Genomic DNA, 16,266 nt, shown 5'->3' with positions numbered 1-16,266 from the left:
CATCTGTTGTAGCCAGTTATTCAATCCTTTGAGTTTGCTTATTACACCATACAGCGACTTCCTTTAAACGTTTCACTTTTTTCGTTGCACAAACTTGGCAACGCACCGCAGCAAACTAGACTTGAAACAAGTGAATAAATAGCTATTGAAAATTAATTCAAGCCTTCAAATACCGAAAACGGAATAAAGATGACACCAGGACAATGAACGTCCCGAATTTTTGGTAATGTTTATAGGACATACAACAGAAGTTTTGTTTCCTCCACTAGTAATAAACAAGGCAGTAGGCTAGCACACAACATAGGAACAAATTCTCGAGCTCGAGCATATGTACGATACACTTGTAACACAACACATTAAGATCACCTGCTTTTAATGCCGTGTTGGTCCACCTTTCGAACGCAATACAGTAGCGATTCTGCGTGTCATGGGTTCGACACGTCATTGGTAGGTTTCTAGAGGCATCTGGCACCAGATGTCTGCGCACAGGTAATGCAATTCCCATAAACTACAAGCTGGTGATTTATGAGCGCAGAATTGGTGACCAATGGCGTCTAAGACGTGTAGCATTGCGTTCAGATCAGGCGAATCTGGTCGTGAAGACATCAACGTTATTTTATTCTCGTGCTCCTCGAAACACTGTATCACGATTCTGCATATGACACAGACAGTTACCCTGCTGGAAGCTCCTGCACTGCCGTGGAAGTCATCAAGCATGGAGGAGTGTAACTGGTCACGTAGCCCATAGCTAATATGACGTCATCATTTAGTAACGCAGGTCCTATGGAAGAACAGTCAAGTAAGTATCCCTCATAGGTTAAGTGTTCCCGTCGTCCTTTAACCGTGGCGTGGTACATGTTTCGAGCAGCCGTTGACGTAGATGACGCCATATCCCAGTGTGACCGCCTAGCTGCAGCAATAACAAACGTTATTCATTCGACCAAGTGAAACTTTTATGTTGATGTATGGTGCTATTTCGATGATCCCGTGCCCACTGCAGTCGTAATTGACAATGGCGTTGGGTCAACTTGGGACCAAGTGAAACTTTTATGTTGATGTATGGTGCTATTTCGATGATCCCGTGCCCACTGCAGTCGTAATTGACAATGGCGTTGGGTCAACTTGGGAACACTTAGCGGTCGTCTGCTGTGGAGCGCCGGCCAAAGTGGCCGAGCGGTTCTAGGCGCTACAGTCTGGAGCCGCGCGACCGCTACGGTCGCAGGTTCTAATCCTACCTAAGGCATGGATGTGTGTGATGTCCTTAGGTTGGTTAGGTTTAAGTAGTTCTAAGTTCTAGGGGACTGATGACCACAGCAGTTAAGTCCCATAGTGCTCAGAGCCATTTGAACCATTTTGCTGTGGAGCCGTATGTTCAACAATGTGCTCTGAGTGGTGTATTACGAAACACTTGTCCTCTGTCGTCAGATTTGCAACAAGTCGCCGCCAAGGCCGCTCTTCAGTGAAATTAAGCCCCAGACCTCCACGTCCTGTGATGAGATGTGGGCCTCGAGCACCTTATCGAGAATCTCGCCGTACTTCAACAAGGGTTGCTGATAAAATATCGATATTTTTCCAAAAACATCGATATATCTCGTCAATATGTTTTCCGCAGATATATCGACGTCAAAATGGAAATGTCGGGTGCCGATATTTTTATTTTACATTAAATTTTTTCACAGTTTTCTGTACATATTTGAAGTTGTGCTTTTGAAATCGTAGTCGAACATAATTTTACTTTCATTGTGTGAAGGAGTCTTTCTACTTTCTGAGCTGACAACATATCCACTCTTCCTCTTTGTCTGTGTGAAGCAAGTATACAATATGTGACCAAAAGGATCCGGACACCTGGCTGAAAATGACTTACTAAGTTCGTGGCGCCCTCCATCGGTAATGCTGGAATTCAATTTGGTGTGTTGGCACACCGTTAGTCTTGATGGCAGCTTCCACTCTACCAGGCATACGTTCAATCAGGTGCTGGATGTTTTCCTGGGGAATGGCAGCCCGTTCTTAGATGTTGGTCGGTGTTGCTTGGCACGAAGTCGGCGTTCCAAAACATCGCAAAGGTATTCTATAGGATTCAGGTCAGAACTCGGTGTAGGGCAGTCCATTACAAGGATGTTATTGTCATGTAACCACTCCGCCACAGGCCGTGGATTACGATCAGGTGCTCGATCGTGTTGAAAGATGCAATCGCCATCCCCGAATTGCTCTTCAACAGTAGGAAGCAAGAAGGTGCTTAAAACATCAATGTAGAGCTGTGCTGTGATGGTGCCACGCAGAAGAACAAATGGTGCAAGTCCCCTCCTTGAAAGGCACGACCACACCATAACACCACCGCCTCCGAATTTTACTGACGGCACTACACACGCTGGCAGATGACGTTCACCGGACATTTGCCATACCAAAACCCTGCCATCGGATTGCCACATTGTGTACCGTGATTAGTCACTCCACACAATGTTATTCCACTGTTCAATCGTCCAATGTTTACGCTCCTTACACCAAGCGAGGCGTCGTTTGGCATTTACCGGCATGATGTGTGGCTTATGTGCAGCCGCTCGACTATGAAATCCAAATTTTCTCATCTCCTGCAAAACTGTCATGATACTTGCAGTGGATCCTGATGCAGCTTGTAATCCTTGTGTGATGGTCTGGATAGATGTGTGTCTATTACACGTTACGACCCTCTTCTACTGTCGGCGATCTCTACCACATCGGAAACAGTGAACCTATGGATGCCTGGGAGTGTGGAAATCTCGCGTACAGACGTATGACACAAGTGACACCCAATCTCCTTACCACATTCGAAGTCCGTGTTTTCCGCGGAGGGCCCCATTCTGCTCTCTCGCGATGTCTGACTACTGAGGTCGCTGATATGGAGTACCTGGCAGTGAGTGGCAGCAAAATGCACCTAATATGAAAAGCGTATGTTTTTGGGTGTGTCCGGATACTTTTGATCACATAGTGTATGTGGCACAAAGAAGAAGTCCGACTGCACTTGTGGGGGGCGGGGGGGGGGGGGGGGACGTGAATGGAGTAACAAGATCTTCGATGTGATGAAATATCATACCAGTTCCGTCGAAAAGGAAATTTTAAAGCAACAAGTGTGCTATGTCTTCACATCGGCATTCATCAAAAACAGTAGCTGAAAATGATGAACAAAAATCTAGATGAGAACATCGGTCTTTTCGGTGGGATGGAGATGTGTGTGGGGAAATGCTGACTTAACCGGCACTTGGCGTTACCAACATAAATTCCAACGTTTAGCTTCACCTCCCAGTTTCGACACTACCACTGCTAGGTCGCTGACGTTGGCAGAAGTGAAAAAGAAAACAGGGAAGTCGACATGAAGTGCTCCAGACAAGTCCGGTGTGTGGCGAAACCGAGCGACAGACCAATGGGACACCTTCTATTGTGCCACTTACATGCAATTACCATACAAAGTGGTTATTGCCAAGCGTGTACGTGTATCGTTCTCCTTTAAATTGTTGCTCTAAGGAGAAAAGGTGACCTGCCAGTTTGTGAGGTACAGAATATCTAATAATAAATCAATACTTCAATACACAGCTCTAAAGCCGGCAGTATATTTACTGTGTGGAGCCGATGCTTTTATGGGCAGGTAGGTAGATATTTTTTTCGTTGTTATATCAATACTTTTGCTCGGTATATCGGATTACCGATATTTTTTAAAAACATCAACAGCCCTACCTCTAACCATATGGTAGAGATGTTCAAGACAGGAGCTCCAGAACAGCCGACCAGCTTGCCGTTTCTAAGTTGCCATTTTCCAGGCGCCGGACAGCAATAAACTGCCCTTTGTCAAGCCGCTCATTTCTCCACCTTTGTTAGAATGATTCTGCTCCGCTTATAAACTTACCTTACTGCTGTACGTGCTCCCAGCGTCGCCGGCTGTCATTCATTGTAACAGTGGCCAATGATCATAGTGTTCTGGCTCACCTGTGAGAAGTGTTACGATTGCTTGGAACTTTCACCTCAAGACGCAAAGAATGTACAAAACAAATGAAATGATCGTATGGCATTGTGGGCTCGGAGGCCCCATCCGGGGAAGTTTGGTCGCCGAATACAAGTCTTATTTCAGTCGACGCCACGTTGGGTGACTTGCGTGCTGGTGATAAGGACGAAATGATGATGAGGATGACACAGTACCCAGTCCACGAGCGGAGAAAATTCTCAACACGGCCGGTAATCGAACCGGGACCCGCTGAATGAGTGGCAAGCACGTACCACATTTTTTATCACATTTTGTTCTATATTGTTCGTTGAATTTGTTTGGGACGGAAGTCCGATGACACCCATTTAGGTTCTTGACCCATACACTCAGTTCTTTGTTACCGAGGGTACTCAGCTAAGTAGCCGGACAATGAATATGCAAACGCTTTGCGATACACGCTCGATATACGTTTGATTTCGTCACCTAGGTAAATAACACGGGATGTGCTTTTGTCAAGATAGACAATAATCTAGTAGAACTTCGTAAGAGGAAACAGGGAAAAATGTCTGTTAATTGATGAATTAGAAACTCCAGCAAGCAACAAAAAATATAGACGCAGTAGTACCAAAATGATAAAGTTGTGACAGTGGCACTATATACAGGGCTATTACAAATGACTGAAGCGATTTCATAAATTCACTGTAGCTCCATTCATTGACATATGGTCACAACACACTACAGATACGTAGAAAAACTCATAAAGTTTTGTTCGGCTGAAGCCGCACTTCAGGTTTCTGCCGCCAGAACGCTCGAGAGCGCAGTGAGACAAAATGGCGACAGGAGCCGAGAAAGCGGATGTCGTGCTTGAAATGCACTCACATCAGTCAGTCATAACAGTGCAACGACACTTCAGGACGAAGTTCAACAAAGATCCACCAACTGCTAACTCCATTCGGCGATGGTATGCGCAGTTTAAAGCTTCTGGATGCCTCTGTAAGGGGAAATCAACGGGTCGGCCTGCGGTGAGCGAAGAAACGGTTGAACGCGTGCGGGCAAGTTTCAGGCGTAGCCCGCGGAAGTCGACGAATAAAGCAAGCAGGGAGCTAAACGTACCACAGCCGACGGTCAACAGGATGGTGCTCCACCGCACTTCCATCATGATGTTCGGCATTTCTTAAACAGGAGATTGGAAAACCGATGGATCGGTCGTGGTTGAGATCATGATCAGCAATGCATGTCATGGCCTCCACGCTCTCCCGACTTAACCCCACGCGATTTCTTTCTGTGGGGTTACGTGAAAGATTCAGTGTTTAAACCTCCTCTACCAAGAAACGTGCCAGAACTGCGAGCTCGCATCGACGATGCTTTCGAACACATTGATGGGGTCATGCTGCGCCGAGTGTGGGAGGAACTTGATTATCGGCTTGCTGTCTGCCGAATCACTAAAGGGGCACATATCGAACATTTGTGAATGCCTAAAAAAACTTTTTGAGCTTTTGTATGTGTGTGCAAAGCATTCTGAAAATATCTCAAATAATAAAGTTATTGTAGAGCTGTGAAATCGCTTCAATCATTTGTAATAACCCTGTATTTTGAAGTCGTCATTGACCGCTTAACAGGTTATAACGTGTTACTGCCGTCTTTCTGCTTAGCTGAGCGGTAACGTGTTTGCGTACCATGCAGCAGGTTCGGGTTGGTGATTTTCTCCGCTCGTGGACTGTGTGTTGTGTTGCGTTGTCCTCATCATCACCGACATGTAAGTCGCCCAAGGTGGCGTCACCTGAAACAAGACTAGTAGCCAGGCATCCAAACTTCCCCGGATGGACCTCCCGGCCTACAATGCCACACGATAATTTCATTTCTATAACAGTAAGTAGTAATAACTGAATAATTTACCTCTCACTCTCCAAGCCGTTTCACTATGGGCCAGATGTATTACTGATAATTACAAATACTATGGTTGTGTAAGAACGATCTAAAGAAGTAAAACCCATTTACATTAAGTCTGTGTATCTATTGCCCATGTAAGGCTGGTAATGAGCAACAGCTTTGTATTTGAATCCTGTAAAAATTACGTAGCGCTCTTTGACTCTCAGGGTACTATCCATCAATACTCATACGATTTATGCAGTGTCATTTTTATAGTATACATTTAGCGTTATTGATCTCTCTCTCTCTCTCTCTCTCTCTCTCTGTGTGTGTGTGTGTGTGTGTGTGTGTGTGTGTGTGTGTGCGCGCGCGCTTGTGCGTGTATTAGAAAGAGAGAAAGAAAGATAATTACAACCTGTGTGCAACTTACTGGCATCATCTCTAAGTAACAGTATAGGTACTTACAATTTTCGCTTCACTGTCGCATCTGGATAACATGAGACACACAATACCTCTTTCGTAAAAAAAAGAAACCCAAAGCAGACCACTTGTTCACTCTATCTGCCCAAACCAGACCACTAGTTAGTTCCATCTATCTGAAACGCACACGTTAAAATCAAGTGCATCGACATTCATATGAGGATACAGACACTGCAACGAATCATTGATGTGATATAAAGTTACTAACACATTTAACTGTTTTATCTTGATTGGAACCTTTAAGCCGCGCGGGATTAGCCGAGCGGTCTAGGCGCAGCATTCATGGACTGTGCGGCTGGTCCCGGCGGAGGTTCGAGTCCGCCCTTGGGCATGGGTGTGTGTGTTCGTCCTTAGGATAAATTAGGTTAAGTAGTGTGTAGGCTTACGGACTCCTGACCTTAGCAGTTGAGTCCCATAAGATTTCACACACTTTTTTTTTTTTTCATTAGGCACCAGTAAACTCAAGGCCATCAGTATTACCAGCTTTACAACGCAAAGCGAGTAAGAATTATACCCCGCGTCATAGTGGATTTTGTAAATACTGACGTTTAAAGTTAAGCCGGAAACAACCAGATTCACACTCTCCCGTACTGACAGTAACCAGAAAGTTTGGGACACACACACACACACACACACACACACACACACACACACACACACACACACACACGCCAAAACCGTAGCACAGCACCGGTAAAGCAAACAGCGTGGGCTTTCCGAGTGCTCACCGTTCCAGAAAAAAGCGCAAACATTTCCGACCCATTCGCTCACGGAACAAAACACCGAGCCTGCACAATCATTCAGCACAGAAGCCTCATCAATAAATCTGCATGTGTATCCGTGTATCCGTCGGTAAAATTACAGCCGACTATGTGGGGGTTAAACAGAACTTAATTCTAAATAATGAAGTGGTGGTGAAAGGATCACGGCAGAAGAATTTACCTATTTCACGTAATACTGTAACTGTCCATGTCAGATAAATCCTTTGTGGTAAATGTCTCCAGTTTCTTACTCCCTTACGGTTAAATGCACGCTGAGACACGGCAGGGCTGTGTATGTTTATACTAGGTAGATACGTTTTATGTATATTTTTTGTGTGTCTTAGTTATTTATCTGATGAAGGCGAGCCGGCCGCGGTGGCCTAGCGGTTCTAGGCGCGCAGTCCGGAACCGCGCGACTGCTACGGTCGCAGGTTCGAATCCTGCCTCGGGCATGGATGTGTGTGATGTCCTTAGGTTAGTTAGGTTTAAGTAGTTCTAAGTTCTAGGGGACTGATGACCACAGATGTTAAGTCCCATAGTGCTCAGAGCCGTTTTTTTTTTTTTTACGAAGGCGATACTGAATCGCGCCATAAAGAAACTTAGAACACAAAATAAGACAAAAATGATGTTTGCTAAACTTGATGGTTGACCTCTGTACGGATTTTACTTTCTAAATTGTGATTAGAAATAGTAACATCAATAACGAAGTCAGTTCTGATCAACGTTAGATTTCCAGTGGTTCAAAATAATCGTCTTTCCACAAATAACAGTTCAGACTGCTATTCTAAGTATTGGATCATTAAAAATGCCAGTGGCAAATTAAGATTAAACTTTTTTATTAATACTAATTAGGTATTTGTATCAGAAATTAATAGTTTATGTGGTTGGTAGTACATTATTCCAGACTGATTGTTATCAGTAACAATATGTTTGGGAAGTTTGTAAAACTACACTGCCTGACAAAAAAAGTGAAACAGCCAGAACATATGGTCAGGTGTCAATGTAATTTCGTACACATACACACCACCGACAGATACGTAAATGATTAAGAGTTTCAATTATTTGTGACATTTTCCCGGCGGATTGAATATTCCATCTTTATCCGCGAGTGCATACGGGATATCACTAAACATTTATACAATATTTCGACTGACAACGTTTCAGCTATTCTCAAGATTTCTAAAACACTTTCCACTGTGGAGTTAATGCGCATGTGTCAGAGATATCCGAGCGGTTCTATGCGCTACAGTCTGGAACCGCGCGACCGCTACGGTCGTAGGTTAGATTCCTGCCTCGGGCATGGATGTGTGTGATGTCCTTAGGTTAGTTAGGTTTAAGCAGTTCTAAGTTCTAGGGGACTGATGACCTCAGAAGTTAAGTCCTATAGCGCTCAGAGCCATTTGAACCATTTTTTGTGGCAGAGATAACACTGTTATCAGTTGACAGTGTTATCTCTGAAGCAAACGTGGTGTATTAGTCTTGTTCATGTCCAGCGCTAGTATCAGGCGTGGTAGCGTATACAAGTGGCGTAAACAGTATCACATTTTCAGTGTTCGCTGTGAAGGACACGGAGCCTCCACGTACTTGTATGAGGCCGTGTTATCAGCACCTGGTAGAGTTTCAGAGGGGCCTCATTGCGGGTTTCATTTGGCCAGCTGGTCGAATCGTGCAATGACCACATTTATTGGGCATTCGGAAGTGGCCCACGTTGGACTGCATGGCAACATGAAAGCACGCATACTCGTCCTTATGATTCTGGCCTACCACGTCTGACCACGACAAGCGAGGATCGCAGTGTCCTACACCATGCGTTACTTCACAGTGTTACACGTACCCTGATATGGCGACAGATGAGAACACGAAAGGCATCTAGGAACATTGTCGAGCAGGGTCGTTTTGTGGTCGAGGCATTACGTTGTCGGGAGCCATAATGTTGCTGGGGCGTAATGACCTCTACAACTTTCAGCGCCGTTGATATTTATTAACGCCTGTAAAAATATTTAAAAAATCGGTCAAGGCTAATGAGACACTGTTCTCCATCCCCATGTGGGTCTTTTTGGGTGCACATTCTGCCCCAATTTCATTTTAACGGATGAAATTGGGGCGACCGCAGCGATCTACACAAGTGGAGGAACTCTTGGAAAGTGGGGAAATTCGGCGAACGGACAAGCCTGCCCGTTCCCCCGACGCAAATCCAGTCGGGTACGTGGGATGCATGAGGAACGTCCACGCGCACCAAGGGCCGTCCAGCAGCTGTCCACAGCGTTGGTGGAGGAAGGGCATGCCCCACCACCAGAACGTCTCTCCAACGTTGTGGCCGAGATGGGGAGCACGTTTCTGTGCGTGGTTATCAAACATCCTATTAAGAAACACGCCTTGCGTTTTTGTGGTGTGCAGAATAGCATCACAAATCGACGTGACTTCAGAGTAATTATCATCTTGGAATAGCAGTAACGTTTCTGTTCGTCTCATTGTATTCATGTCAATTACTTTCTGTACTACATTGTAGCAGTTCTTTCTAGCTTCAACGAGCTGTGTCAGTTGGCTGTTACAATTCAGGCAAAAGTTACTTTAAGGCTTAAATTTGCACATCAGTGTATGTTCCTAAGGGACTAAAGTGCAGACGGTAGTCCAGTTTCAGGTTGTGTGACTGACGGGTGCCAGGTGCAACGAGAATTTGACTCTCGATGTTTCGTGGCACTATTGACCGAATTCAGAAACTTGAAGTGCTGTCATATTCGGTTCATTAAGAGGCATAATCTTATGTTAGAGGCGTAACACGACGACACGAGCATTACAGTTACCAAGCGTGTGTATCTCATGAGGCAGCGCAGCTCAGCTCACGTCGCGCAAATTACACACACCATGTTCATCGAATATTTGAGAATCAGAGCACTAAGTGACTGTCGACAAACTTCATACACAATTTAGAAACTTTTCGAAACTTTTTGTTGCTGCCGTTCCGCCTAGGTTGTATGGTCTGCCTAAGTTGCATAAGGAAGGGGTTCCTCTACGCCCTATTGTTAGTAATTTGGGTGCACCCACTTATAACCTGGCAAAGTATTTATCATCTGCTCTCAGACCATTTGTTGGCAAGTGTGAACACCATATATCCAGTTCAGTGGATTTTATTCGACGAATGGGATCTTTGAAGTTGAGTCCTTCAGATCTGTTAGTGAGTTTCGATGTGGTATCCCTATTTACACGACTTCCTCTGGAAGAGTCCCTTAGTTTGATCAGTGAAAAACTGGATGAAGAGCTGGTGAAGCTTTGTCGTCATGCGCTGACCTCCACGTATTTTTTATTTAACGGTAACATTTTTGAACAGAATGACGGAGTGGCTATGGGTAGTCCTTTATCACCCATAGTCGCCAACTTATTTATGGAGGACTTCGAGGACATGGCACTGAGGACTTCAGCTTTGCAACCAACGTGCTTCTGGAAGTACGTGGACGATACCTTCGTCGTCTGGCCGCATGGACGTGATGCTCTTAACAGATTTTTGGACCACTTCAAATGTCTTCATCCCCGTATCAAATTTACTATGGAGGTTGAAAATGAAGGGATGCTTCCATTTTTAGACGTAATGGTTTATAAAAAACCAGATGGAACTTTGGGACACAGTGTTCACCGAAAGCCGACACACACAGATTGGTATCTGCATCCTAAGAATTGTCATCCACCACACCAACGTAGTGGCGCCCTTAGGACTTTGGTACGGAGAGGATACGCCATTTCCGACGCAGACAGCTTAACCCAAGAACTTGAGCATTTGATGACTGTTTTTAAGGAAAATGGATACACCGAGAAGCAGATTCGTCGGGCTATGGAGTTTGGACCACCTCCGAAGGTGTACGAAGAGGAACATAGATCTGTGGCCTTTCTTCCTTATGCTGGAGGCTTATCGTTTAAGACAGGACGAATTTTAAGGAATTTTAACATTAAAAGTGTGTTCCGCCCACCTTATAAGATTAGGGCCCTGCTCGGCTCTGTGAAGGATGATTTGTGGCTTAGGAAACCCGGGGTGTACAAAATTCCGTGTCAATGTGGGAAAGCTTACGTTGGCCGTTTTATTCGCACAGTGCATGACAGGTGTGTGGAACATCGCCGTCATACGAGGCTACAACAACCGGAAAAATCGGCGGTAGCAGAACACTGCCTAAAGGAGGGACACAAAATGAAATTTGAGGAAAATTTTGTGGTTGCCAACATTTACGGTTTTTGGAACAGTGTCTATAAGGAGACGATTGAAATTAGGTTGGCTGATAATTTAATCAACAGAGACAATGGGTTTCCTGTTAGCAAAACGTGGAATCCTGTATTATCTCGCATCAAAACTGAACGTTCTTCAGTGCGGCCTTGATTGCGATATATCGCTGAGAGCAGTGTTCCACACTAAGGGCGGCGCCACCTCCCTGTTTTTGAAGGCAGAAACCGTGATGGGCGGCGCATGCGCCGTGTACTGAACGGTGGCCTATATAGGACGTCGATTTGCAACCTGGCGTCAGTTCTCAGCGGGACTCATCAGCAGAAGCAGCATTTTCCTGAAGATGGCGACCAGTTGGATCGCCGAAATATCGAGTCAAGTTGATTTTACGATCCGGCAGCAAACCCGAAGAGACTTTCAGTTCCTTGATGCCTCAGGCTGTGTCATATAAACGGATCGCTTCTTTTGGTCAAGTTGTGCCACAAATTTATTTTCTCTCCAGTTCAGTTCAGCATCTTCTTATTAGTTAAATGATCTAATCATCTAATTTCCAGCTCTCTCGTGTAGTACTATATTTCAAAAAATTCTTTTCTATTCTTGTCTGAACTGAATGAGACTTTCACTCTGCAGCGGAGTGCTGACTGATATGCAACTTCCTAGCAGTTTAAAACTGTGTACTGGTCCGAGATTCGAGCTTGGGACCTTTGCCTTTCGCGGGCAAGTGCTCTACCAACTGAGCTACCCAAACGCGACTCACGACCTGTCCCTACAGCTTCAGTTCTTCCAATAACTCGTCTCCTACCTTCCAAACTTAACAGAAGCTCTTCTGCGAACCCTGCAGAACTAGCACTCCTGGAAGAAAGGATATTGCGGGCCATGGCTTAGCCACAGCCTGGGGGATGTTTCTAAGATAAGAATTTCACTATGCACTTGAGTGTGAACTGCAATGGAACTTCCTGGCAGATTAAAACAGTGTGCCGGACCGAGACTCGAACTCGGGACCTTTGCCTTTCGCGGGCAAGTGCTCTAACCACTTGCCCGCGAAAGGCAAAGGTGAGTTCGAGTCTCAGTCCGGCACACAGTTTTAATCTGCCAAGAAGATTCTTGTCTGAACTATTTATCACCTACATTTCATATCCGTACAATGCTACACTCAAGACAAGTCCATTCAGAAAAGTGTTCTTACCTCCCAATTTTATAATCGATGTCATTCACACTTCTCAAAAATTTAACTTAGTTTCTCACTGTAGCCCGGAGAAAACTAAGAGCAAACAATTGTCAGTCTTTCTGTGCTAATGATCACTATCCGTAAAAGGGAGTCAGTGCCTTGACGTTATTAATGGGAAATCGTAAATCAGATCTGGTGTTCACTTACGTATATAATAAAGATGGCAGATTTTCTTTTCAGTTTCCTTTAATGTTCCTTTTTCACGGACAGAAAAAACTGGCACACGTCAGCAGCATTTGTTTGGCTGCCACCGCTGCTCAGCGATCCCAGTGCTGTGAGTCCTCGGACAAGGTGGAGACGACGTCGAGCAGGCCTCGACCCCTGGGGCAGGCCGCGTACCGCCGCCGGCACCCTCCGCCTCCGCCTCCGCCGCCCCCGCTGCCGCCCCTGCCCGCCTCCCGGGCCAGCACGTGCTCTGCCAGACCGGCGTCGCCATCGCTTGGCCTGCGCACACCACTCGCGCACTTTTAAATCTGCTAATGATTAGTTCTCTTTCAAAATCTTATTTCATGCCGTTATGATCCTCTGACCAAGCTTCCACTATCATTGTATGGAATCAAGTATGTTAGTTAACTTAAATAATGTTTCGTAAAAGATCTGAATGCAAAGCGTCTTTAAGCTGCTGTAACCAGTCGCATTTATTACACTAAGGCGCCAAAGAAATTGGTATAGGCATGCGTGTTCAAATACAGAGATATGTAAACAAGCAGGATACGGCGCTGCGGTCGGCAACGCCTATATAAGACAACAGTGCCTGTCGCAGTTGTTAGATCGGTTACTGCTGCTACAGTGGCAGTCTATCAAGATTTCCGTGAGTTTGAACGTGGTGTTATAGTCGGTGCACAGACAATGGGACACAGCATTTCCGAGGTAGCGATGAAGTGGGGATTTTCACGTACGACAACTTCACGAGAGTACCGCGAATATAAGAAATCCAGTAAAACATCAAGTTTCCGACATCGCTGCGGCCAGAAAAAGATCCTGCAAGAACGGGACCAACGACAAGTGAAGAGAATCGTTCAACGTGACAGAAGTGCAAACCTTCCGCAAATTACTGCAGATTTCAATGCTGGGCCATCAACAAGCGTCAGCGTGCGAACCATTCAACGAAACATCATCGATATGGGCTTTCGGAGCCGACTCGTGTACCCTTGATGACTGCACGACACAAAGCTTTGCGCCTCGCCTGGGCCCTCAACACCGACAATGGACTGTTGATGACTGCAAACATGTTGCCTGGTCGGACGAGTCTCGTTTCAGATTGCATATAGCGGATTGACGTGTAGGTTTATGGAAACAACCTCATGAATCCATGAACCCTGCGTGTCAGCAGGGAACTGACGTGGCTGGTGCAGGCTCTGTAACGATGTGGGGCGTGTGCAGCTGGAGTGATATGGGATTCTTGATACGTCCACATACGACTCTGATAGGTAACACGTACGTAAGCATTCTGTCCGATCACCTACATCCATTCACGTCCATTGTGCATCCCGATTGACTTGTGCAATTCCAGCAGGACAATGAGACAAGTCGAGAATTGCTACAGAGTAGCTCCAGGAACATTCTTCTGAGTTTAAACATTAGTCGAGTCCATGCCACGTCGTGTTGCGCCACTTCTGCGTGCTTGCGGCGGCCCTACACGATATTAGGTAGGTGTATTACTTTCTTTGGCTCTTCATTGTAAATAATAGTTTATATTACGTGTTTGAGAGGATCATACCTCCAGTCATCAGGTGCCTTTACATCGATTATTAATAGCGTAAATTTGAAATGTGCCGCGTAATGGAGGCAGACTGCAGCGTATCAGCGATGCTGTTTTTCTCCACTGCAGGCAGTGCTTTAATTCTGTAAACTGGGATATGTGACCTAGGTTTAACACTTCTGCAAACAAAACTAAACTCGCGCTTAAACTTATTATCCATTTGACATGAGCTCAGTAAATTAATTACATTACATTGCAGACCTGGATAAGCAGTATATGTAATAACGCTTCGGAAGACAGCCAGAAAGAGAGCGCGGGACAAAGATAGAAAACCTTGTGTATATATAAATCGGTTGAAGACTGCAGATGAACACTTATCAGTACAATGATATCGTTTATTTTTTGAAATACCGTTATTGTCTTTGTTAAATTACACGAAATGCGGTAATAACTGCAAATTTTCTAAGGCGCACACAACGCTACTACAGAGAAAAGAGACGTATACTACAACTTAGGGTATGAATCGTCTTAGATGCCGAATATAGCTGGCAATTTTAGTCGGAATTTTGGAACAGGAAAACAGGAAGGAAAGCGACAACATTGTAGCACTGAGCACACAATACAGAGCCAAGACGGTCGATTTTGCGAAAGAGAGTTCATACGTGCAGCAGTGTTGGTGAACAGATAGAAGAAGAAAGATTTATGGTTGTATTTCAGATTGAAGGATCAGTTTGGATGCAAGAGGAAATTAGGGACGAGAGAGGCGGTACTTGCAGTAAGCATTCTGCTTCAAATGCAAATACGGGAAAATAAGCCATCCTAAGTCGTCTTTGCAGATCCGGAAAAGGTGTTTAAAATGCCATATAGCAATGGAAGTTCAGAGTGCTGAAGAAAGCTGGCTTCAAATACAAAGGCACTCGGATGAGCTTCAGATTCTGCAAGAATGAAGTTGCTGTCGTTAGAAATCATCGTAAACAAGAGAAAGGAAGAATTAGGGAAGATGTCAAAGAATACTATGTTTCTTCCATTGCTGTATACAATGCATGCATCCAGTAAGTTATAGACCATGTTGGCGATGCAACTGAGGTGGGGATGAAAGTCAGTGGATGGAAGACAGACGTGGTGACGTATGCAGATTGTGATCACGGATACGAAAGAATTTCTAGAGAAAGTTTTCAGCAAAGTGGAAAGAAATTTATGCAGACAATAACGTATGACGATGTATGAGGGAAAGACTAAACTGATGGCGTGTAGAGCTGAATAGTATGAGCCTCTAAGAAGAGGAGTTGGAAGATAAGAGTTATAAGAATTAAAAGAATTTATCTATTTGGAAAGCAAGGATACAAGAGATGGCGAGAGGCGGAAAGATGTGGTGAGCAGAAAGAGAGCAGAAATGGTAGTGGTAGCAGTAGTAGTAGATTTATTCATCCATAGATCCCTTTTTACAAGGATATAGGACATTTCAAAGTATTTAATCAGTCAGCGAATCAGTCTTCCGCTTAATTTAAGAAATAACTTATCCACCAGCTAGATCATCAGTCTAGAGATAAGGAAACGAGCCACGAATGTATTCCTCTGGAATGTACAGATGTGAGACTAAGGTTAAGAGGAAAACAATGGGGAGATTTTGCCTGCAGAAGGATATCGAAGATCAGCTGGAGAGATATAATTACCAGCGCAGATGTGTGGAGACGAATACCCGAAACCAGGTCTCTCTGAAAGCACATCCAAACAAGAACAGGTTAAAATCGTAGGACTGAACATCATTGGAACAGCACCATATGGAGCTATGAAGTACCGGGATCGCCGGCCGGAGTGGCCGAGCGGTTCTAGGTGCTTCAGTCTTGACCCGCGCGACCGCTACGGTCCCAGGTTCGAATCCTGCCTCGGGCATGGACGTGTGTGCTGTCCTTAGGTTAGTTAGATTTAAGTAGTTCTAAGTTCTAGGGCACTGATGACCTCAGATGTGAAGTCCCATAGTGCTCAGAGCCATTTGAACCATTTTGAAAGTACCGGGATCGCCCAGGACGATCAAGAGTGTCATACAAATAGTAAACTGCGAAAGGT

At 45.0% G+C, this 16,266-nt stretch overlaps 1 protein-coding gene across 1 annotated transcript in view; it reads right to left on the bottom strand.

Annotated features, from left to right (window-relative positions):
• The window catches only part of LOC124805425, a 107,505-nt gene that overhangs the window by 54,694 nt on the left and 36,545 nt on the right, over window positions 1-16,266 (bottom strand). Inside the window, exon 5 of the mRNA XM_047265987.1 lies at window positions 12,877-12,941. Within this exon, the coding sequence (XP_047121943.1) occupies window positions 12,877-12,941 (65 nt within the window). The remainder of the gene's footprint in view (window positions 1-12,876; window positions 12,942-16,266) is intronic.

This window comes from Schistocerca piceifrons, chromosome 7 (assembly GCF_021461385.2).
Source record: "Schistocerca piceifrons isolate TAMUIC-IGC-003096 chromosome 7, iqSchPice1.1, whole genome shotgun sequence".
Taxonomy (NCBI): domain Eukaryota; kingdom Metazoa; phylum Arthropoda; class Insecta; order Orthoptera; family Acrididae; genus Schistocerca; species Schistocerca piceifrons.
This window is presented reverse-complemented; position numbering and strand designations above follow the sequence as displayed.